Source organism: Camelus ferus, chromosome 6, assembly GCF_009834535.1.
Source record: "Camelus ferus isolate YT-003-E chromosome 6, BCGSAC_Cfer_1.0, whole genome shotgun sequence".
NCBI lineage: Eukaryota > Metazoa > Chordata > Mammalia > Artiodactyla > Camelidae > Camelus > Camelus ferus.
Genome location: NC_045701.1, coordinates 53,570,705 through 53,595,784, shown reverse-complemented (window position 1 = coordinate 53,595,784; position 25,080 = coordinate 53,570,705). Strand labels below are relative to the sequence as shown.

At 35.1% G+C, this 25,080-nt stretch overlaps 3 protein-coding genes across 6 annotated transcripts in view; 1 reads left to right on the top strand and 2 right to left on the bottom strand.

The window, feature by feature from the left end:
• The window catches only part of LOC116664447, a 142,901-nt gene extending 141,476 nt beyond the window's left edge, over positions 1-1,425 (bottom strand). Inside the window, exons 1-2 of the mRNA XM_032482896.1 lie at positions 1,295-1,425; positions 777-1,236 (exon numbers count right to left, since the gene is read on the bottom strand). Coding sequence (XP_032338787.1) covers positions 777-1,236; positions 1,295-1,425 — 591 coding nt within the window. The remainder of the gene's footprint in view (positions 1-776; positions 1,237-1,294) is intronic.
• Positions 1,106-13,150, top strand: GNPNAT1 (glucosamine-phosphate N-acetyltransferase 1). 2 transcript variants are annotated; one of them, XM_032482060.1, is made up of 6 exons: positions 1,106-1,244; positions 6,610-6,777; positions 7,761-7,823; positions 9,323-9,450; positions 10,407-10,468; positions 11,790-13,150. In XM_032482060.1, exons 2-6 carry the CDS (start codon positions 6,624-6,626, stop codon positions 11,935-11,937), a joined length of 555 nt encoding a protein of 184 aa, XP_032337951.1. In that variant the 5' UTR covers positions 1,106-1,244; positions 6,610-6,623; the 3' UTR covers positions 11,938-13,150. The 2 variants fall into 2 exon arrangements, with proteins under 2 accessions (XP_032337951.1, XP_032337952.1); XM_032482061.1 differs by lacking the exon at positions 7,761-7,823.
• A 1,276-nt stretch (positions 13,151-14,426) lies between these two features.
• STYX (serine/threonine/tyrosine interacting protein) overlaps positions 14,427-25,080 on the bottom strand; it is a 34,793-nt gene continuing 24,139 nt past the window's right edge. For all 3 annotated transcript variants that reach the window (XM_032482059.1, XM_032482058.1, XM_006185419.3), the window contains 2 exons: positions 20,373-20,466; positions 14,427-18,046 (listed from right to left, as the gene is read on the bottom strand). In XM_032482059.1, the coding sequence (XP_032337950.1) occupies positions 17,973-18,046; positions 20,373-20,466 (168 nt within the window). In that variant the 3' untranslated portion in view covers positions 14,427-17,972. The remainder of the gene's footprint in view (positions 18,047-20,372; positions 20,467-25,080) is intronic.

The following is a 25,080-nucleotide window of genomic DNA, read 5'->3' as shown; positions in this document are numbered from 1 at the left end:
CTGAAATTTGTCTCACAAATAAGCAGAAAATATAATTTCTGGAAGACTATAGGATGTCAATTCTTTGAACAGTATTAAAAATAAAATACTCCACAATTTCAATAAAATGAAATTTATGATACAAGACAAGGAAGGGGAGCTACAAGCTATGTGACTTTGGCAAATTACTAACATCTTTGAACCTGTTTCCCAATCAGTAAAATGAGGACACGTGCTACTTAGGTTAGACGCTTTGGAAACGGGAGATCAGAGAAAACTCAGTTTTCTTCTAACCCAGGGCTTCTCAACTTCAGCAATACTGACATTTCAAGGCGGGTAATTCTGTTGTGGGGAGCTGTCCTGTATATTGTAAAACAGCAGCGTGCCTGATGTCTATCCACTTCTACCCTCTATCACCTGGAGAGATGTCAATTACACCTCTCCCTGACACTTGAGGTTGAAAATGCTCCACATGTTGTTAATTGTCTCCAAGGAGGCAAAATCGCCACAGCTGAGAACCAGCGTCCTAACCCCATGTTCATCCAAAAAGTATTTGAGAAAGAAATAAAACACAGTCTCCAAGGAGCAGAATGCAAGGTCCCCACCTCTTTCAGGGAGGCAGGTTTTATGACTCAGAAAACTGGGGGTTGAGGAGCTTCGACCCTCCAGTGAGCAGCCGAAGTTCTAATCAATGAACAGACTCTGAAGGGAAGGGGTAACAGGGGCAAAAGAAGAGGGCAAGAGGCCGAGCCTTTGGCGTCTGAGAATCAAAGATGCCCACACTAGTCACCACTTACAGTGCTTAGCTGACTCCTAGGTAGAATATTTCCAGATAAACCGAGTCGCTGAGCCCGCAGCGAACGCCGCAGGGAGCGAGGCGGAGATGCCGGGTCGAGGTCAGGATCCGCCGGCTGCGCGCGGGCGGGTGGAGCCTCCGGGACGTCTTTGCCACCGCCCCACGTGCTGACGCCGGCCGCAGGCCCCGCCCCGCCCCCGGCCCTCCGGGTCTCGCCCCGCCTCCGCCCGCGGTCTTCTCCGCGGGTCTGCGCCCCGCCCTGCGTAAGCTGGCAGGGGCGGGCTGGAGGCGTAGGTGCTGCCACGTCTTGGCCGCAGCTCGCGCAGCGGCTGCCGTGCCGGCGGCTGTAGCGCGGGAGGTGGAGGAGGTGGGGCTGGCGCCGAAGCCGGATCCGGATCCAGTGCTGTGTACCCGGGTGGGTGAGAGTCCGACGGGCCTGGAGAGGAGCATCGACTGCGGGCCTTTACGGGTGAGGGGGCCTGGGGGGTCGGGGAGAAGGAGCGGGGCCGGGCCGGATACCCTGGGTGTCGTCGTGGGCCTGCCTTCAGATTTATCAAACAGGTGTGATTGCCACCCCCGGCGAGGCGAACTAGGCCCGGTCGAGGGGGAGGCCGGGGAGGTTCCGTTCGGGAAGCCAGCTGGGTGCACATGGGGGCGTAGAGGGCAGTTTGGAGCAAGTTTAGCGGACACGCGCCTGGAGCAGAGGTTAGGCATGATGGCTAATGGTCCAGCCATGCAGGGGGTGGCCCTAGCAGGGCAAGAGCAGAGACCGGGGTCGAAACTAACTCTTCGCTCGCCAGGCTTTAGTGTGGGGGATTGAGACAGTGTTCAGTGTTTGCCGCCATCGGTTCTGAATGGGCACGAACGCCCCCGGCCCCAGTTTCCCCACACCTTTCCTAGCAGCACTCCACGGCGGTCAGGAGCCACTTGAGGACATGATTCTGCTCCGAAGATCACCTCCTGCACTGACTAACTCCGGGCTTTCACTGCGGGAAAGAGGGGCATCCTTTGTCTCTTCCCCGGGTGGTATTTCTAGTACTCCTAGAAATACTGAGTAATTGTGATTTCTATTATAGGAGCTGATGTTTACGTAAATCGAACTCTTATAATTTCATACAAAGTTGAAGGATGATTATAGTTTTGTTAGGAATATACACTCGTGAATGAATCCTAGGATGGACCTCAAGAAATCATTTACATCAGTTTTATTAGGCAGGATTCACTGACATTTTTTAGAATGGGGTAGACAGCTACCTGTCTGGCATGATGATGTAAACGCTGGCGTCTATTGAGTATGGTGTTGTAGAGTCAAGATCGGAGGATTTAGTCCCAATTCACTCCTGTGCTATGTTACCTTGGAGTCAAGTCCTGAAAGCTCCACGTGCTCCAGCATGCTCATGGGTGGACTGGGAATACTGCCTAGATTATAGGGATCGAATGAACTATTAGAAAAGACTTTTTAAAATTCTCAATTGAAATGTAATCGCACAATTTAATAAATATAGCCAGGCCTATTAAAATCATCAGCGAATGAAGTGTTCTTTAGATTCAAAACTTAGTCAGATTATTATTGAAATTGTTACAAAGTGTATGTAGATGAACCCCAAAGTCTCACACAGCGCAAGGGCCCACCCACTTCCTGCTTTAACCTTGTATTCAGGTAATACCCGGATGCCCCGAGAGCTTTTGAGATATATAAAGGCAGTTTAGATGTGGCCTTAGATTTTATTGCTTCAATTTTTATAACAACTTTTGAAATCTTCATTCCCAGTATCTATTACTTGTTGCTCTCAGTTTCTTGTTTCTAGCAGCAGCTCCTCCCTGTGTGTGAATTCTAGTGTACAGTAGAGGTTCAGAAACCAAACTGTTGAAATTGTGTCCAAAGAATGGTCAACCAACTAAAAACCTTACATGATCTTAGCAAAAATGAATTTGGAGTATGGTTTTTGTGATGCCACTTGTGGCAGTTTTGGAATTTTTATTCTGCTGGATTTTCTGAAACGTGACCTCCGGATAAGTCTTATACCATTCGTTAGTCACTCGCTAGGCATATATTGGCCTTTAGACGCATGCTAATTTAGTAGTTAAACAGGAAAGGTTCTTGAGAAATACTTAAGAAGAGTTAGGGTTTACTTTTAAAATATTAATCTAAAGTCTTCAAAATAAGACCCCAGTGATAATGATGAAATTCAGCTTCAAACAACCATGCAATTCTGTTTACTGAAGTTTCCTAGTTTTGTGGTAGCTGAGGGCACCTTAAGATGCTGAAAATTATTTCTTTTGTAAACCAAATACATTTACCTGTTTGCCTCTTTTCTAAAATCTTCAAAATTTAGTATCAAATCACATCTTACTTTAACTTGCCCACCATATTAATTGGGCACCAGCAGAATTTTACTGCATGGGCAGCAGAGTAAGATAAAAGAAGGTATCCTTAAGTATGGCTCTGTTTTGTAAAATAGCTCATATAAACATTTTGATATTAATCTCTGCCTGGCTAATGGATTCTTATTTCTGTCCAGAATGCTTGAACTATTTTGACTAACCTGAAATCCTTATTTTCTAAATATAGGTTATAAGTGATGCTTTGACTAAATTTTTAACTCTTACACAATAAAACAGAGAATTCAGCTTCACTAGTGCATCTTCAATACTAACAGTACAGAGTCTGGAGGCTTGCAGGAATGCCATGTAATTTGTGGTAACCTGTGACAAATGAAAATATAGGACTCTTTGTTAAAAAATTATTAAGAATTTCAAGACAATAGCAGCAGAGAATTAAACCAAGTGTGGAGTGCTGTGCAGCTGCATAGGCCAGGGCCCATGAAGGTGGCCCCGCTGCCTGGTTAGGAATCCTCACTGTTCCTTATTGGCTGTTTTTTTGAGCAAGTTACTGTACCTGCTTCCTGGTCTGTAAAACTGGGATAATAATGACACATCTTTCATTGTATTTTTAAGAGTTAACAAATATAGGGGGGAGGGTATAGCTCAGTGGTAGAGTACATGCCTAGCATGCCCAAGATCCTGGTTCAGTTCCCAGTACTTCTGTTAAAAAAATAAATAGACCTAATTGCCTCACACCCAATAAAAGAACATTTAAGAAAAACGAGTTAACAAATACAAAGTACTCAATAAAGATTAGCCAGTTTCATTTATTTTTATGATCATTCATGGAAGAGGACCATCTGGCTAAAGAAAAGCAAGGAAAATATTAGTATTTACTGTTTAAAATTCATTAGTTAAAGGCTTCATAATCCTAATTCTTCTCCTGTGTACCTCTCCCTTCTCTCTCAAATTATTAACCCCATTTTGTGTGTTTTGTGGGCACATTTCATTGTAAACTCAGGCAACTTTATAGGAAAAAGAAATCCAGTTTAAATTATCTTAACGTCCATCTAAACTCCTTTTTGAGCTTTCTTTAAATTTCATGGTCACAATTGTATGTTAAATAGCACGAACATCAAAATGTTTAAATGGTCTGTTGCCTTGAGGAACTTAACTTTTTAATGCTTTCTGCCTTCTGCATTTAATGTACACATTTTACTTTGTTGATATTTAGCCTGTTTATCTTCATACCTGAAAAATAACAGTGCTGTTACCCATCTTTCAGATGAAAGCACACCCAAAAGCTCAGTGGGCTCAGTTATCAGGGACAAACGCTAAAGTGCATGCTTTTAAATTAATCTATTAAAAAATCTGTTTCAAATGGACTATTACCTTGTTAAATTTTATTTGAATGATTGTTTTAATCATCACAGTTTACTTCCTTTCCTTACTGTTCTTAGAACCAGGTATAGTGTTTACAGCATAACATGATCTGAGTCCTTTTTGAGGGAAAGAAAACAAACCTCTCAGTATTCTACATAATAAACTATGATTTCTTTCCTCTCCAAGAATGCTAACTTTCAATTTAACATATACATAATAGATAACCTTTTTGTAGCTCATGTACCCAGCACAGTGTCTGACTCATGGATTAATTTAAGGGTGAAATAAGTTAATAAGAATTTATAAAAATGAACTTTAAATTAGTTACTAACCAAAGTATAACTTGAGGGCTTGCAGTGTGACAGGCACTCTTAGGTGCTTGTATACAGTAATCCATTTCTTCTTGCAATAATTTCATCTCCATTTTACAAATGAGGAAATACATTCTCAGTTTAACTCCCTTAGCCATGATCATAGTTGACATCTGAACACCAGGTCTGACTCGAGAGCTCATGCTGTTCCCATGCCTGGGTTTCAATCCTGGCTCTACTAATTTTGTGACCTTGGGCAAGTAACTTAACACGTCTATGCCTGCATTTCCTCATCTGTTAAAATGAAGATAACAATCATCCCTACCCTATAGGATGTTAACGTAAATTAATCAGTAATGTGTAAAGTTCTTTGAACAATGCCTGGCATGTAGTAAGTGCTGAACAAGTGTTAACTTCTGTTATCACACCACACTGCCTTCCCAAAGCCTCTGCTATCCTGCAGCATTACCTGGACAGTTACCTCTGGTTACATAGGCCGTTTAATCCATCTTTAGGGAAAAGTTAAGAACAGTTGTCCTTAAGCATATTGCGATTTACAGAATGGGGAGTTGGGTTATTGTGGAAATTGGTCTATTATTTTTCCTATATTGCTTTCTTGTTTTATGGTAGTATGTTATAGATATGTATCTTCAAATTCTTTGTTTCAAAGAGTTAGAGGCAGGTATCAAATGGAATACGGTTGACCCTTAACAATACAGGTTGGACTGCGAGGATCCACTTATACATGGATTTTTTTTCCGTAGTAAAGACTACAGTACTGCACATCCGAGGTTGGTTGAGTCTATGATTACAGAACTGTGGATACGGAGGGCTGATCATAAGTTATATGTGGATTTTCTACTGCGTATTTTTGACTGTGTGGAGGGTTAGCACCCTAAACCCCTGTGTTGTTCAAGGGTCAGCTGTGGTTTCTTTAACTGGGTATAGGGCTGGAAATGAAAAGTTTGGGGTTGCCTTACAGTCTTTTAATAATAATTGTTAGGAAGACTGTTTCCTCCAGTAACTCTGTTCCACAGACATGTACCTGTTTTTATGCTTTATATAATGTTTTGTATTCCTTCTATCATTATATCTTTTGTTTAGTCTCAGTTTTACTAGACCACAGCTAGTAAGAATCTGACCATTTCTGAATGTTCAAAAAAGAGAGGAAAATACCATAACTGATCATTTTTCGATAGCATGAAAAATACTGGCTATTCTTAAGCTGCTTACATGCAGCTGAGAAACTTACATATAGATTTTTTTATTAAAAACCTGCTGTGAAAACAAAATTGAAGGTACTCTTAGTGTCAATCTATGAGAGCTGAGACCAAATATTCCAGTGAATGCAGAGAATCTTCTGTTTATGGTTCATATAAAAAAAAACAAATTACATACCTAGTAAGTCTTACTTAGTGTCAAGACCAACAACTTATTCCTTAGCCCAATGATAAACTGCAATAATGTAAAAAAAAAAAAATTAAGAGCCCATGAAAAGTCTGTATTCACAGTGATACACTAGTAGCACCAACTCACTGGGAAAAACATGTTTTAAAAGTCCTGTTAGGAAATGGAGTTTTAAAGTTTAACTTCTCAATTTAGTCACTCGTTTACTATCTGATAGAATTCATGAATTTTCTATGTATCTGTAGCTGTGGCATTTGATGTTAGATTCGGGATAGGCTAAAATATCATGTATATTCGTTAAAGAATTTTTGTTTGCATTAATTTTTATAAAGAAATTGACATTCTTGCTAATCATAACATTCTTCATGCTATTAAATAAAATGCCTAACATTTAAAACTTTATTTTAGACCTTACAGCAAAGATGAAACCTGATGAAACTCCTATGTTTGACCCAAGTCTACTCAAAGAAGTGGACTGGAGTCAGAATACAGCTACGTTTTCTCCAGCCATATCCCCAACGCATCCTGGAGAAGGTTTGGTTTTGAGGCCTCTTTGTACCGCTGATTTAAATAGAGGTATGGATTCAGTTTACACTTCCTGGTCAGACCTATAGTTAGCATTCTGTTTTCTCCACAAACAAGATGATGCCGATACTTTTTTAAAATACTATTTGACTATATATATATATTTGTGCTTAATTTTTAAAGTGACTGAGAACTCAATTCCAATGTGTATATATCATGGCTAATCAGATATTACTGTGAAATATTTCAAATGACTTAAGTACAACAGTGCTCCTTCCTAATTAAGAAGCCAAAAAGGGTAAATTATCATGTATCACAACACATAAGGAAGCATCTTCTCTAAGAAGCTGGATGGGGAATGAGGATGGAGATAATTTGCCTTGGATAAGTTACAAAAAGTTCTGTTTACATGTATTTCTTTTTTTAACATCTAAATTTTCAAAAATGATTTCCTTAAATTTCAGTAATCAAAAATGAACTTTTTACAGTTTTCTTTTTGGTAGGAACTCTTAAGAAACTGTTTTTGTCAAACTAATTATTGAGTGTGAAGTTAAGATTCTCAAAGTTCTGAAATGTGCTGTTCAAATTAATTTAAGATAACATTAATGAAATTAATCAGGAATCTTTAAAAACTGTAATCTCAATGATATTTTACAAATAGTATCATATTTGGTCATAATGAGAATCTTGCACTTTTAAGTAAAACCAAAGCACGTATTTGGGAAAAATTGGCATCCCTTGCATTGACTCTAATGCAAATTATATTGAAAACCATCCATTCTGGTTCTGTACATATTAAGGTCAGCACTATTCCAAAAATCTTAATGCAGCCAAAAATATTGATATAACCTATTATTATTATGTAGTGATTATAGAAAGAATAGGTTTCAGTTTAATCTTTTAATTTTAAAATGGTTCATTACAGAGTTTTGAAAAATAACTGCCGATAATCCCACCAGCTTGACACATTGCTTCTTTGTGATAAGTATTTCATTTGCTCTTCTCATGACCTGAAATCTGTTTTTAAAAATTAGGTTTTTTTAAGGTACTAGGTCAGCTGACAGAGACTGGAGTTGTCAACCCTGAACAGTTTATGAGTAAGTACTACAGCCTCTTCTGAATGAAAAATAAAGGGAAACAAGATTTTATTTTTGTCTGAGATCTGTTCAGTGTCTACTTGTGTTTTTATTCAAATAACAAATTAGCTGTTTTCTTATTTAACTGTTTAATGTGGGTAAACTGTTCTAGAATCCAAATGTAGCAACTTAACCATGATTTACAAAATATTTGGCTACTTTTAGATAATTACTGTAGCATAGGACCTGGGTGGCAGCTCCAGAGATTGTTTTTTTATTATAGTCTTTTCCTTAAAAGTGGTTATTTCACAGAAATTTCATCACCTAATCAAAAATGTAAGAGAATACATTCTATATTTTTTTTGGTTCATTTATATTCAATTTTAAGGTTAGCAGGTATCTTTTAGTTCAGCCTCCCCATCCCCCCTTTTTTAATACATATGAGAATGGAAATCCAGAGAGGTTAAATGACATACCCAGGATCATAGGAAGTTATTGGTAAGGAAAGAACTACAACCTTCCTGACTCCAGCCAATGCTCTTAACACTGTCTTCCAGTTTTCTATAATTTTTAAATTTCCTTTAATAGGTAATTTTATTTTGTACTCCATATAACTCTCCTGAGATGAAGACCATTATTTTCTGATTCTCCCTGTTTGTTTTCCTTCATTGAATTTATTTCTTCTTCCCACTGCAGACCTATTACTATAAAAAGACTGTGGAAATAATATATTGGCATTGTTAGGCTGAGGTTTTATTCCTGAATTCTTCTTTGCACGCATATCAGATTAGATGAGAAATCATCTTATTTCATCAATATAAGTACTAAAAATCAACTTGAGGGTAAGGTATTTTTTGCTCCTATTTGCTGTGTGGCCCTGAGAAAATTACTGGGAAATGGAGACTTTTTAAAAAATCTACTTCACAAGGTGCTTTCAAAGCCAACAAAAGTGATGATTCTATTTCTGAAAAAGCAAGTCATGTAATCATGAAACACTTGAGATCACAGGGGGAAAACTGAAAACTACTTTGTCAAATATTTTGAAACCAAAAGACTAAAATTACAAAATGGAGATAAATATTCTTGTTAAAACTTGCAGAGTTTTGTTCTATGTGAGTATCTGTTGAGTGTAAAGGTTAAAGAAATTGATTAAAGTAAGTAGTAATGAAGATACGAAAATTTTCATTCATTAGTCACAGAAATGGCAAAACAGAAATGGCAACATGTACAATTTATTTGTATTATAAGTGCTGTTCATCTAAAATAGTTATATGAGTCTTACTTTATTTTGCTAGCAGATTTTTTAAATGTATGCACTATGTCTCAGTTGATACTGATTGCAGATATTTCAACTACTTGGTCATTTTTAATAATTGATATTTTCTTTAGAAACAAAGCTGTAAATTACTGTGGTAAAATAGCTTTAAATATTCAGTAATTAAGTCAGCTAATTCTGGTATTTTTCTGACACCTAATAAAAGTTTAATGTCTACTGCATAACAGTTTTCCAATTTCCACAGAATCTTTTGAGCACATGAAGAAATCTGGGGATTATTATGTTACAGTGGTGGAAGATGTGACTTTAGGACAGATAGTTGCTACGGCAACTCTGATAATAGAACATAAATTCATCCATTCCTGTGCTAAGGTATGTTTTCAATATTAATGCTTACGAGTAAAATGGACGTTTGTTTTCTAGCAAAATCAACTTTGAGTTTCCATTAAACATACCTGTTTTCCTGCTGCATTTTTTTTGTAAAAATGAGAAAGCTATATATTACCTGGAATAAAGTTTTGCTTCTTAGAAATCACTTAAGTCATTTTCTCATTGTCTTCTGAGAGTCATAAGGAAGAAAATTATTAACAATATGGATTGTTTGCTAGAAATTGTTCTGTAAGGTGTTAGAATTGGAATAGACATAGAGAAACCAAGTCAGCATCATGGAATTTGGCAGTAATGTTTGGAATCTCTAATGCTAATGCTTTTCAAAAACAGTACTTTGAATATACTGCATGAACACAAATTCCCATCAGTTTCCAAGTGGTAAAGGGCTCAGAAGACTATGTGGTTCTAATTGTGACACTTCTAATGCCTGTAGAGTCCCTTCACTCCTCATGACTCACACGACACAGTAAAGAAAACCTAGGTGATCCAATTAGATATGATAGAAACAGTTGGAATGTATTCTGTGAGGTGTGCATTTTGGTGTGGTTTCTGTACTAGGAATTAATGAATTGTATTTGGATGTCTGAAATAAACTGCTATAAAACAAGGAGTAGGATGATGGATGTAGGACATTCATGACAGGATTACATTTCAGTGATGTGGATCCAGAGATTTGCTTTAAAATAAAGGAGTGAGATCCAGAGATTTGCTTTAAAATAAACGAGTGGGAAGGTTTAGGATATGGACAAAACAAGATTAGGCCACAAGTTGATTCATTGTATTATTTCCTCTATAATAATTAAATAAAAACATTTTGCATTTTGCAAAGTTCATGTTTACAAAACATTTATTTTCAACACTGAATTCTTACTGTAACTTGATTTAGCTAAAAACAAAACTACATGCTTAGTCCTTTCAAAATTTGTTAATATTTTCAGAGAGGAAGAGTAGAAGATGTTGTTGTTAGTGACGAATGCAGAGGAAAGCAGCTTGGCAAACTGTAAGTAGGCAAAAACCAGGTAACCCTGGATAAATTAGATATTCGTTGTATTTCAGTTTCAGTTTATAATTTCTTACCAAGATACTTGTTAAAAAATGTTTTCCTGTTTGATTTCTTTTTAGGCATCATTAATTATGAACCCATTCTCACTCCATAGTTGAGACTGAATTTAATGAAGAAATAAAGTATTCTTATATAACTTTTACCATTAGGTTTGGAAATTGGAAGTGTACTGCTAAAACTGTAACACCTTAAAGTTATTAACTTGTAATAGCAGTACTCTCATAGTAGTAGGGAACAGAAGCTTCTGGGGAGTCAAGTAATTTGTCCATTTCTGTCATATTTAAAAACAAAGGAAATGTGCTCAGTCATATAAGTTTTAGAACCATATACTGAAACAGCTAAATAACCTTCAGTGAATAATCCTCTGTACATTTATCTAAATCTTTTAAAGTAAGTATAAATAAGTTTCATAGGTTTATTGCCTACTTTATAAAATAGAACTTGCTCTTTCACATTACCTCTTCTGAGTTTTAAGGAATTCACTCAGTATTAAGCACCTGCTATGTGCCAGATACTATTCAAGGTATTTGGGACACATCAGTGAACAAAATACACCAATTTCTTGTCCACTTAGTCATACCTTTTATAACTGTATAATTTCAGTCAAGATGTTCTGTCTTCAGAATAAAATTTTTTAATCTATGCAACATGAGAAAACTGTTCAAGTAAATTTTTATAGCTCTTTTCTACTTGTTATTCCTAAGGCAGTCAGATCACATCCTTATACTGGGTTTGGATTCTTTAAGGATTTGTAAATATTTATACTTTTTTGCTTTGTTTCTACTTAGATTAGACCAATCCAAAGTTAATCTGATATATTCTTTAACAAATATTAAGGTACCTTTAAAAATGATAAACAATGCAATTATTTTCCCAGCTTAGGTGGAAATGCTGACATATTCCTAAGAAGCTTGAATAGATTTAGAAAAGATTAATTATGGTCATTTTTTTTAAAAGGTTGCCAGTCTTTGGTATTAAAATTAATCTTAAAACTTATTTTTAAAGAGGGCTTAGGGTGAGTTTAGTATTTGTTCTATTTATTAATGGGCTGGAGATTACTAGATAAAGTATATTGGAAACAAAATAAAATGCTCTGGATGATATAAATGCTTATCCACTTGTAATTTTGAATATTTAAATGAATATAGTAGGAAAGGTCATGACCTAAACCTATTTCTGATATAAACTTGAAGTTCTATATAATATTCATTCACATTGTTACTATGCCTCCCCCTTCCTTTTTTCTTTTTAATTTCAGGTTATTATCAACCCTTACTTTGCTAAGCAAGAAACTGAACTGTTATAAGATTACCCTTGAATGTCTACCACAAAATGTTGGTTTCTATAAAAAGTTTGGATATACAGTATCTGAAGAAAACTACATGTGTCGGAGGTTTCTAAAGTAAAACTCTCTTAAGAAAGACATTTGTTAAAGGAGCTAATGCAACAAGGCTATACTCTTCCTAGAGTTAAAATATTTTGTTGCTGCAACCCAGTGACCTCCATAAAAACTGGATTGAAAAAAATACTGTAATACAAGTATAATGACATTTAGAAGATTACTTTGGGCTGGTGGGACATGCTGTGAGTTTAGATTACAAATGAATATTATAAAAGGGATGATTTTTAACCAAAGGAATATATTTTTAACTTGAATCTTTTCTTGCATTGTATTTTTCTAAAGTTTGGCTTCATTTCTTAGTCAGAGTACAGGTAGTAAGGAGTTATGTGTCTAATATCTGTACTGATCATCTGAAAAAAAAAAGCATACAATAAATAAGGCTGTTTCTTATCACATTCATAAAATTAATATTTTTGTTTCAAAGAAATATATCTAAATATTACTTAGGAGTGTATCATTTCACATATATTACGTGAAATTGAATATTAGATATAGTGTAACTAAACGTAGTGCAATTCAACATTTGTTGATCCTAATACTGTATTGGCAAACAGCCTGGTCAGCCTTTGAAAGAAGTGGAAATGAAAATTAACTTATAAAACGTGGCAACTTAAATGTACATCTAAAAGTTGATATAATTCTAACGTCAGTAAAGTACCACCTGTCTTATATGTGACATAAAAGAATTATTCATTTGTTTAAAATATCTTAAGAGAAATAGAAGGTACTTTTTAACAGTGAATTAGTAAATCCTGGCATATTATGTATTTCTAACCTGATTTCTCATCTTTCCATGGGTGTCTGAAGCCTCTCTTCTGAGTAACATTTTTATGAAAAATAGATTACAAAATTGGTGGAATATTAAAAAATGTATCATGTTGCATTTGTTACATTCTTAAAATGTTGATGGAATCTTTTCTATTTGATGTGATTATAATAGTATAATTCTGGTCACTATCCTGTTTTGATTTTATTTATTTTAATTATTTTTTTAAGTTGAAATAAGACTCAGATACTTTATTAATGGTTCTACTCTTTTGCATTCCATGTTACATTAAACCTGTTCATATGATGAATAGTCTTTTGTTAGAATCCTAATGTCTGTGCTTTTCTTGAATCTTCTATTGAACTATTAGGCCACATCATGATTCATAAAGTTTTAGTTTTGTGTAGTCTTTGTAAAAGGAGCTTAGAAAGTAAAGACTACCTGTTTCTCACTTTTGACTCACTCTACCTCAACTAGATTTCGTTATTTCCCGGCAGCTGAAGTTGGCTTTCTGAAACCACAGAAATTCTTCACCAATAGAGGGCGCACTACTTACCTGCTGATGACCTAGGCAGATGAATTGATCTGTCCCTAGAGAAAGCAGCAAAGCTGGTTTTGCTTTTCCAGAAGCCCTAAAACCTTCCTATGACAGTAGCTTCATTCTGGTAATCAAAAATCCACGTTAAAAAAATAAACCTATAAAAGGCAAAATTAAATACTTTATTACATTTCTTACCACTGACTAATCTGAAGTAAAACTACCTACGAGGTTGGTATTTCAATAAATCCCTTTATATAGTGTTCTTAAGGTCTTACTTAGATCCCCTCTATAGGAAATAGCATTGTAAGTAAGGTATAGTACATAAAAATCGTGTCACTGAGGAAACTGATGATCTGTATTTAGCTTTAGTTAACCAGAGTAGTTTGATTTTTCTAAGCCATGCTGTGGGTAAACTTGAGTATGAAAAAAACATGAAACATTTCAATACATTTTTGAGCAGTTTGCTTTTGAAAAGGTGTAATGAAGTCGCACTTGTAACTTTTTTATTTTGCTCCATTTTTTGGAGGGGGAGGTAATTAGGCTCACTTATTATTACTTTTGTTTTTATTTAATGGAGGTACTGGGGATCGAACCTATGACCTTGTGCATGCTAAGCACGTGCTCTGCCACTGAGCTCCCCCCCATACATTTTATGTATTTGTATTTCACTGACTCTAAGATGCACATTTTATTTTTACACTGGATGCATTTTATGACCAATGGCTTGTCATAGTTTACTCAGCAGTATTTTTTTGCCTTTTATTGGGATCTAAAATAATGGTGCCATGATGGTAATGATGGCATCTTAGATTTGATGAAGAATAGTATAGTGTGCAGGTAGGTAACAATGGGAAATACTAAAAGCAAGAAGCATTTTTTAATAAGCTGAAAGCTGTTCTATGGATGGTCTGCCCTTTCCTTCAGACACAAATTCCCTTACTTTCAACTCCAAACTTTTCAACTAATCATTAAAAATACACTTGAGCTGAAACTTAGGCCTTCTATCTACTGACCATTTTTATGTGTGTGACCACATTTTAGAGAACACTCTTCAGTGCTTCACAATATCCAGTGTTCATTTATCCTCCTTAAGCTGTGTGGGAATAAAACTGGGATACTTTTACCTGGAAGACAAGCTAAATAAAGAAGTTCTGAGGCATAAGCAGTATAAATGAACTTTTCAATCTTTTTGAGGTATAATGGCACAACAGTTTTAATACAACCACCAATCTTCACAAAATAATTTTAATACTTTGTGCCTGAGCTAGCAGCATTTGCACTGTGACATTCCTATACATACATAAGCATTTTATCCAAGTACAAATGTTAAAAGCAGAGTAACTTAAGCAGTTGCCTATACAAAGGTAAATAGACACTGTAGGTTGTTTTTCTTCTTGAATCATTTTTGCTGCATAGTAAATTGCAATTACATGTCAGTATAATGTTACTGATCTATAGAATACACTTTGAATTGTGAGGTATGGCAACTCCCTATGAGAGAGCTAACATGTAAACCTGAATATTTTGAGTGATTTTTTTTAGCTGCCATGGATGGGTAAGACAAAAAAAATCCAGCATTCAAAGACCCTAGAAACTTATTTTTCTAATCAATAAAAAAAAAAAAAAACCTTTTAGTAACTTTCAGCTATTTCCTATCATTTCCTTTTTGGAGCACTGATGAATGGACAAAATAAATATTGAAATGAAGCTAAGTTTGTTATGAAATTATGGTTAAACAGTTATTTGGAAAAAAAAGTCCGCCAGGTAACTGCTCATTTACTTTACATCAAGTTGAGATTTTGATACATCTGTCTATATTTGCATCCCAACTTTATAATTCAAGATTGCAGTTAAATACTTCTAGGTCACTTGAATTACCATGGTAATAAGACAATTAGAAACCTTATATTTTCTTTAAAAGGACATGCTTAACATTTTATGACATTACTTCTAAACTCAGATGAAGCACAAAATCCTCCCAAAACAAATATTCTACTCAGAAAGTTAAGTGGTTGAGAGTTGGTAGCAAAAGCTATCACGGTTTAACCTTTCCAACATAGATACAAATAAGTGCTGTTTAAATATTTATAAGAAATTAACACAAACCAATGAAATAAAATTAGAGAGTTAAAATATTGCCATTCCAATCTGAATATTTTCAATATTTATGTTTCATTCAAAATGGACAATAGTTTTTCTGTATTTTGATGTGATGCCATTTTAAATTCTGTGCCCAGATTAATATTTAATGTTTAAAATTGGGTGCTACATCACACATACATTATTTGAATATTCTAGAAAACAAATCATGATTGGTTAACTATCACAAAACAACAGTGGAAATAAAGGAATTATGGAAATAGAGCCCAAAAGAAGAATAGGAAGAGCTACCAGAAGAACTAGCTCAACATTAGGTAGAAGAATGGACCCAAGATAAAACAAACTTGCAGTGTTCTTATATGAAAAAAGAATAAACATTTTGTCCATACTAATTAGTACTCAAGAAGATGACAATCCCTTTTTCTAGTGTTTGTGAGAGACAGTCTTTACTATACAGTGCTGGGCAGGCACTTCAGTGACAACATAAAAGTTATAGTGGTTAGAAAAAGCGGAAAATTACCAGCTATAAATAAATAAATAACCAAACTTGTATTCATGGCCAGACTACTGGAGAGGATATGTGTATTTAAGAAATTAATTTAAAAAAAATCTTAACTGCCTCATTTTTAAGACCTAAATGTACTAGTATGAAGATCCTTTTAAGCAATTTTTGCTGAATGAAGCATCAAAGCTTAAGAGACTGCAAAAGAGACTTTGCTGATCTACCCAATAGTGATCTATATACAGGAAAGCTGTGTTATCTGGCACTTTACCAACTGGAATTTCAGAGCACTCAATGCAAATCTTGACTATACTAGACCACCACACCCAACGACCTAATCACACAACAGAATACGAGACCACGTGGGATTAACAATATGCTGTTGTCAGGGTGGTAAAACAGTAGAAGGGAAGGGAAATCAGAAAAGGAATACCACCTGGGTCAACAGGAATTAACAATAAAGCAATTTTGATTCACTTCCACTCTCCTGCTTTCCTGGATTAAAAAAGCTTACACTGTATTATTACATCTAAGGGAGGAAAGCAAAGTAGGTAACTTGGTGTAATAGGTTACCTTGCATAGTACCTATTGGTACTAAGGGAATGTATGGAAAACATTCCCATCAGTAGAGCACCTCCAGAGAGGACTGAGAAAAAGTAAGATACAAAGAAGTTTTGTTTGTGCTACCCTAAGTCATCAACTATAAAAAGTTCAAAACACTCCTCTCCTCCCCAACATCATTCTTAAAATAGCAAAAGTTCTTCTTAGAACAGTTTTTATATGTATAAATAAAAACATGGAGAACCTAGGATCCATAAAGTGACTCTAATGCAAATTATGGGGGGAAATTTGGATTAACTCAGTGTAAAGATTACATTGTATTGATTACAATACTAATTTTTAATACACCAAACTCTTCCATAATCACTTTCTCCAATAACTGCATCCTCAAAGAAAAGCATCTAAGTCAGAACAAACTGACAGAATCATTAAGACAGTATAAAATGGAGTAAATGTTCCATATTCCAAATAGTTTTACTAAGGTTTCTTCAAGCCTTAAAGACTTTCAGTTTGAGCTAATTTATGTTTTAAAAAAAAAAACAAAAAAACAGAAATTGCAGGAAGATGTTCAAAACTTACCACTGTTCTACATACTAATTTAGAGGTCATGAGGATTTATTTATTTTTTAAAATTTTTTCTAATGAGGCAAGGCACTTTTCTTTTTTGGGCTTTGTTTAGAAAAAAATAGTGCTACATTGGTTTATTATATTTACTATTTAGAACCATTTTGGACAAAGAAAAAACAGTCTACATAACTCTGAAATGAACAAACACAACATTTGGCTTTTAAGAATATTAAAGGAAAGTCACTTGAAAGTTTAAAACTCCTTGTTTTTGAGCATCTGGTATTATAAAGCAAAATACCTTCCTTTGTTCATTAAACTTTTTTTCTGTAGAATAAAATTAGGAAGGTAATAGGAAAGGAAGCAATACTTGGATCATGTTAAAGTAAGGATAGTTGGCTAATGTCATGATTTAAAGATTATTAATAAGGGATCAAGAAGTTTAAAAAAAATAAAAGGTAATTAAGCTATTGAATTATACTAAAAAAGAAATGTGGCAGATCCCTGCCTTTGTTAATGTTTCTGTAAGAGGCTCCATCATAAAACTGAACTGTAAAATTATTTTTAAATATGTAGAACACAAAATGAATTTTTAGCAAATGTTAGGAAATTCTTTTGTTATAAATCACCTAGATTTTATAAACAAATCCCCCCTAACTTGCATTTTGTTTAAAGTAATAACATTATATCATACAAATAAATTTCAAGTATGAAAAGTGCATTATTGCAATAATACCTCTTTGCAAGTCCAAAATTCTTGGTTTATAATAAAACTGTAAAGAATTAAAAAAAAAAAAAAAAAAAGGAGTAAAACCATCAGTGCCATCTGTTGCAGAAGTCCAACCTCTTAAAATGTTGCTCAACAAGTTGCAGAGAAACACGTCTGGAAGCAACATATAACTGAAAAGAAACTAGTTGTGTTTTTAGCATTTTACATTATTACTGTCTCTAGTATTTTCTCCTTCCCAAATAGAAATTCACATCCTCTATAACGTAGCTCTTGAGTCAGCCATTCTGCGCAGTCGCCACTTGCATGTTTCCAAAATCATCTTCTTCTTCATGTGTTCTCTTCAAACTGCCTAAAAGTTATTGCATGAACATAACATATAATGGGAACATAAATAAACTCATTCATTAGAATGTTACAGTTAGCAAAAGCTTCATTTTTCAGGAAGCGTTACCATATATATATGCAGTATAAAAATTCCATGACTTAATTTTTAGTAAACTTTCATAAATTCTTTTGTTATAAATTACCCAAATAACTTTTTATCTTTATGACAGCTTCCTCTTAAGAATTAAGTATGTCTTAGGTATTGCATATAATAAACATAAATTTTTTAAATCGTTTGAAAGTAGAATTTTAAAAGGGATAATGGGTACATAAATGTTTGGTTACCAAGTTCATGTTTTTTAGGCACCATAATCATGTAACTTAGGACATAAAATTTATGAAATTATATTTGTACAATTTTATTTCATAGATGTAATTATCTTCTTGCTTCCACAGATGCTGTCAAAAATATTTTCCCACTGAAACTGATTTTATTACCAACAAGTCTAGAGATGGGAGAAAGGAAAGCATGTAGCAGATAAAGAAGGGATTTTCTTCTATCTACTCTTCATATCAGAGTCTGCTAGTACAGGAACTTCCCACATAGAATCAAAGCTATCCCTATATACCTAATAGTTATAATCAAGAAATCTGAGTCTCAATGGAGGAAAATGAGAGAGCAGTTAAACAGGTAAAGGGTTTGGCTGTGTTATCTGCCTAACAATGGCATGACCTTATTAAACTTATGCCCTAAAGGTTGTGCTAAATCATGGTAATAATGTTAATACAGACAGAAGATTCCAGCAGGAAACTAAAGTTTCACTGTAAGATTAATAAAATAAGGAAAGACATATAGTACCAATGGAATAAATAAGAAAACATGCTAGCCGAAGCCTAAGTACAGCGGCTGTTAACAGTTTCAGATGAAGTGCTGCACCTGCGTTCTACTAAGGGAGGTAAAAAGACACAGGTACCTAATGCAAGGCAGAAAGTGAGAAGGTACAGATAAAGCTCTATGGATGTTCCCAGTAACTACAGACTGGAGGAAGAATACGTTAATCATCGTGTTTTCTTGAGGAGATGACATCTGAACCAAGTTTTTAAGGACAGACAGACTGAATGTGATGCTTTCTAGGTAGAGAATAGAAGACACACAGGAAACCATTAGTAGTTCAGTTTTCTGGAGTGCACATATAGAGGTATTATGAGAGATACAAATACAGATCAGAAGGGCCTTTAATTACTACCTGTGATGTTTTATGTGTTTTCTTCAGTAGGAATTAAGCCAATAAAGGCTTTTATACAGGAAAAATAGCATTATTAGAACTATCTTTCATGAAAATAAGCCTGGCCACAATGTACAGAACAGATGAAATAATAAGAGTTTGGATAGGAAGCCAACATGGATCTGAACTAGACCGAGATTAAATGTACTCTGAAAGAGGAAAGGAATTTTAGGTATCGAGAAAACAGACCCTCCCATTTTGGAAAATGATTAGACAGAAGTTGCAAAGTAGAGCAGAGTCAATGACAACTAGGAAGTTGAGCCTGAGGGAAGAATATATAGTATTATCACTAAGGAAACGCAATGTAGTACTGGACTTGTGGTCAGATCACCAGTGTTTAACTTCCAGGTCCAACACTAACTAGTTATGTAACCGTTCTTCCTCTCTTAAAAGGCTGTTGGTTCAAATAAGACTGAAAGGAACTCTGAGAGAGAAAAACCATAAATAAATGAATTCCATGAATGCTCCAATAAAAAGAAAGGGGACAAATAAGAGTAACAAGGTCTTAGAGAAGCAAGGTATATGCTGAAAGGTTTTTGAGCATGCTTGGATCATTAACTTTGAAAATGGGAGAGGGGGCACTCTGAAACAGAGAAGGGAGAAAGGACTCAATTATTTATGGCAAGAGAAAAACTGAGGTAGCTTACATTAGTCACCTTGCTTTCATTTATTAACCACCTTTTATTTTTAATAAGATCACCAAGTGTATTTATAGGACCTCATCTCCAGACCCCTCTTATTATTTTAATTTTTGTAACAAATTTTTATACTACTTAAAGATTTAAAACTCAGTGAAGTAGAATTCTGATCTTCCAACCAGCATATTCTAATTAACTAGGTACAGTATGTATACACAGAAGCTCAGTATCATATACATTTAATTATAAAATTAAAAATTGAAATTATTTTAATTCAATACTCCACCGAAAGTTTCCTAAACAATTTAAATTGCTCAATGTAATCTGTAATGAGCAAAAGATGTTTCTTCTCTTCTACCCTTCTCTTCTACCCTTCTCTTCTACCCATCATCTTTCTCAACTTTCTCCAAAAAGAAAAAATCCTTACCTGTGGTACCAGAATGAACAGATAACGACCTTTCTATCTGAAGTGGCGACATCATCTGTATTGTTAATTTTGCTAAATAGATGGCTTCATATTCCTAAAAAAGATTTTAACTAACTTTAATATTCATTTAAATTCTTGGATACCCAAAACATTTAAAAAGTGATTAATGTGTATGTTACTGGTATTGTTAGTTTATACTGAAAAATCTGATGCCATATTGCTGTAAGAGAAATGCAGGCTTAAAATTCCCATCTCATAACTTTACATTTACCAATGAGCCTATAAATCAAGCCAATAGCTTACACTAGGGTATCACACACTGAACTACCAGTCAGTATGTGTTCTCTGCCACTGGGGCATAAGCTATATGATCTCTGACTTCATCCTTTAAAACACACACATACCCTAAAAATCCCAAATGGCAATCTCATAAAATGATTATAAGAATAAGATAAAATATTTTAAAAATCAGATTACTATAAGGCATTTAATGGATTCAAGTTTATATTTAATCCTAACTCCTTAAAATCAATAATCCTCTACTTCCAGTTACAGATGGAGTAATATAAGCATTTATGTCCCTCTCCCCTTTCTGGAAACAAGCAATGGAGAACTCCTTATTTGATGAAACTAGGAAACATCCATACCCCCGAATATGAGAAGAATGAATAGAAAGAGAATTGTGATTAGGAAGGCTCATCAAGAGGGCTTTTGGGATCCTGGCAAAGGTTCAGTTTCTTGACCTGGGTGGTAGTTACATGGATGTTTATTTATACTTTATGCATTTTTCTATATGTATATTATATTTCACAATAACATTTTTTTAAAAAACGGAACCAGACTAAGATATGCACAGAAGATGCCTAACTGCAGATATCAGGCAGAGTCAGTACAGTTCAGAGTTCTCCAAAAAAGGTGGCAGACCTAAGACCAACCTAAGAAGCCTTTGCATAGAATGATAAAGTCAGGAAGTATGTGTGGGCTGTGGGAGGAGGCAGGGCATATTAAGGAAAATGTGAACATCCACACTCTCCACTCACTGAGTAGAGAGAGTCAGCACCAAGAAAAGTGTTAATGAGAAAGTCTCCCAAGACAGCTGGGAAAATTTAAGCTGCCTACCTTTCCCAACCACTCCTCTGGGCCCTTTCCCACTTTCCTGTTGGGCAAATACAGCTGATCTAGGAAGAATATCTCCAGTTCAAAGGTGGCCAATAATCCAAAAGGAACCAAAGTAGATCTTATGTAAAGACATTTGCGGGGGGTGGGGGATGGGGCGATGTGATAACCAAAAGTCATATAAAGAATACTGCATAAAAATTACCCCATGAAGCAGGTAAAAATTAGTAATAGTTCTCCATGAAATCAATGAGAATATGGCATTTCTGAAATAAGTTCAAAGAAGAGATAAAAGGACTCATGGAATAAACATGACAATGAAAGAGATGATATAACAACTATTAGAGCCCAACAAAAAACTGGAAGAGAGGACAGAAGCCCTACAGAAATAATGAATATAACAGAATCAACAAAGAAAATAGACCATACTGTGCAATTCTGGCACATTATCACCTACCCTTTTCTCCTGGATTGTTCCAAACAGCACACAAATATGCCATTTCCTACCATTTTAGAAAACAACCCCCCTCTTAATCCTAGTTTCCCCTCCAGCTACTGTTTCATTTCTGTTTTCTCCTAAGTATAATTCCTGGAATTACCTACTCTTACATTCACATTCCTCTCTCCATTTTCCCTTGAAATCTGAGCAATTATGCTTATCCTTCCCCTTTCACAAAAAACTGTTTCTCAAGGGCACCAGTGACTTCACATTCCTAATCTAATGTCAATTCTCAGCTCTTATCTTATTTAACCTATTACCAGCTTTTGAAACAGAGGCTCATTCCCTACCCTTCGAACACCTTCACTTGACTTCCCAAACACCAGACCATCCTGATTTTCTTCCTATCTCATTGGTCACTCTTTTTAGTCTCCTGCTTATTCCTCATCTCCCCAACCATTACATGTTGAGAGTGCATTAAGGTTCTGTTTCTGAAATCTTTCTCTATCCACACTCACTTCTCTAGTGATCTCACCCAGTTTCAGGGCTTTCAATAGCATCTATATACTGATAAACCCTAGATAGACGGTTCTTTCTTATGAACTCCGGGCTTATATGTATACCTGCACATTGTCTAAAAGCTCTCTTAATCTTAACATGACCAAAATCGACTCGATCTTATTCCCTTCCAAACTTCATGCAGTTGGGGGCCTGGGCGAGGATATAGCTCAGTAGTAGAGTGCATGCTTAGCCGGTACAAGGTCCTGGATTCAACCCCCAGTACCTCTATTAAAAAACAAAAAATGAAACTTCACACAGTTTTCTCCCATACAAGTAAGTAGCAGTTCCTCTTCAAGTACAAGTAAGTAGCAGTTCAGGCTAAAATGCTTAGATTGATCCTGATCTCTACATCCAATCCATCAGCAAATCCTGTTAGCTATACTGTCAAATAAATCCGGAATCTGATGTTTTTTCACCTCTTCTCCTGCTACCACTTTGGTCCAAACCAATATTCTCTTTAAACTCCACCACTGTAATAGCCTCCTAACTCATGTATCTGCTTCACCCCTTAGCCCAACAACCCCTACAGTATGTACACAGTATATTATATTCAACACAACAGCCAGATGATCTGAAGTTACTCCTTCACTTAAAATAGAAGCCAAAGACCTTACTTACAATGGCCTATAAAAGCCTACACATGTGGCCCCTTTCCTCTCAGTTCTAATCTCCTACTATATTCCACTTGTTTACTCTGTTGCAGCCACACTGATCTTACACTTCCTTGAAAATATTATGCACACTTCCATCTCAAGGCACTTGCCTGTATTCCCTCTACCTAGAATGCTTTCCCCCAAATATCAGCATAGCTTGTTCTCTTAATTTCTCCAGGTCTTTGCTCAAATATCACTTCTTCAATAAGGCCTTTCCTGATCACCTTTTAAAAATGCAATTCACGTTGCACCTCTCTCCCTTACTTTTCTCTGTGACCCATTACCACCTGACCTACTATATCTTACTTTGTTTATTGTCTAATTCTCTCATTAGAGTAAGTTTCATGAGGTCAGAGATTCGTCTCTTTTGTTCTCTGCTTTACTGCTACTGCCTAGAGCAGTTCAAAAAAATGTTTGCTGAAACAAAGCATGGAAAAGGGAAGAAAAGCCCTGAAAAATCAAATAAAAAGAAAGAGAAAAGAACAAGATAGGAAATAATTACAGAGAAAATGGCAGATACAGAAGACAAAGGGAACCAACATAAACTATGTCTCTGGGAGGGAAAAAAAGGCAAATGAAACAGAACAAAACAAAAGCCAAATACATAATGGAAGAAAATTTTCTGAAATAAGGGAAGGCTTGAATCTATAAGTGGTAAGAGCACACTATGATTCAGAAAAAAACTGATACAGAGCAATCAATAAGATGTATCCTGATAAACCATCCCTTCTGATCCAGACAACACTTCTTCCTCCCAATCATGTCTTCTAAGGGGGAAATTTTTTTTTAATTAGGCTCCCCTCAGACTTCTTTGGAGCAATATTCAATGTCAGGTCTGTGTACAGGCCTATAAGGGAAAAAGCATTAAACAAAAATTTTATATCTAGCCAACTGTCATTCAAACAAAAGAGCAACAGAAAAATACTTTCCAACATACCAGGATTTAGGGAATAGTGTTCAAGAACTCTTCTTTAAAATATGCTCAAAGACAAACTCCAGGAGTTGAATTAAGAAACTAGAATCCTATTTAAATCCAGAACTAAGGATAAACAACTAGAAAATATGGTTATAGGACAGAATGTATATATTATAATCTGTAACAATGTAGAAAAAGTATAATCTTTTTGAAAAAGGAGGTGACAGGACAAATAACAGAACGTAGTTTAAGTAGATGATCCTGTATTGGTCAATGCTATTTAAAACTGCGAAGTCCCAAGAGGTACACTATATAAATATTTTTAAAGGTATAAGAGGTGGCTTTCAGAAGAACTAAGAGTCGTAACAACAAAACAGGTAGTGGGGTGGGGGGAAGAAGCAGAGGTATATAAATTTTTATCTTTTATAGAGCAAATCAACTGACAGTTATTTAAATGTGATAACTCAAGAAACATATATATATATACTATAAAGTTATAATTGTGCCCATTAGATCTAAAAACAATTTATAAACTTAAAACTTATCAAAAGAATACAAACATACCAAAAAATTCAAGAATTTTATAATGAAAAGTTTAAAAAAAGATGTATTTAAAACAGAAAGCATGACATGAAACAAAATGATACACAAAAGTATATGTCATTTTTAGAACACGAAAGTGGATAAATTCACCTATTAAAGAAAAATGTTGGTAACAAATCAAATAGCAAAATTCAGCCATAGGCCGTAACAGGACATGCATCTAAAAGAAAGTGATTTAGAAAGGTGGAAAAAAATGAAATGAAGAAACTCACAAGGCAAATGCAAACAAACAAAATAGTAAGTATCATAATATTAATATTAAACAAGGTTAATGTCAAGGTAAAACAATTGAATGGAGAAATAATAAAGTATATAACTACAATGAAGATCTAACTTGAATTTTATGTACCATATAATACAGCACCAAAATTGGCAAAGAAACTAGAGGAAATAAAGAAAAAAATAAACAAACATAATATA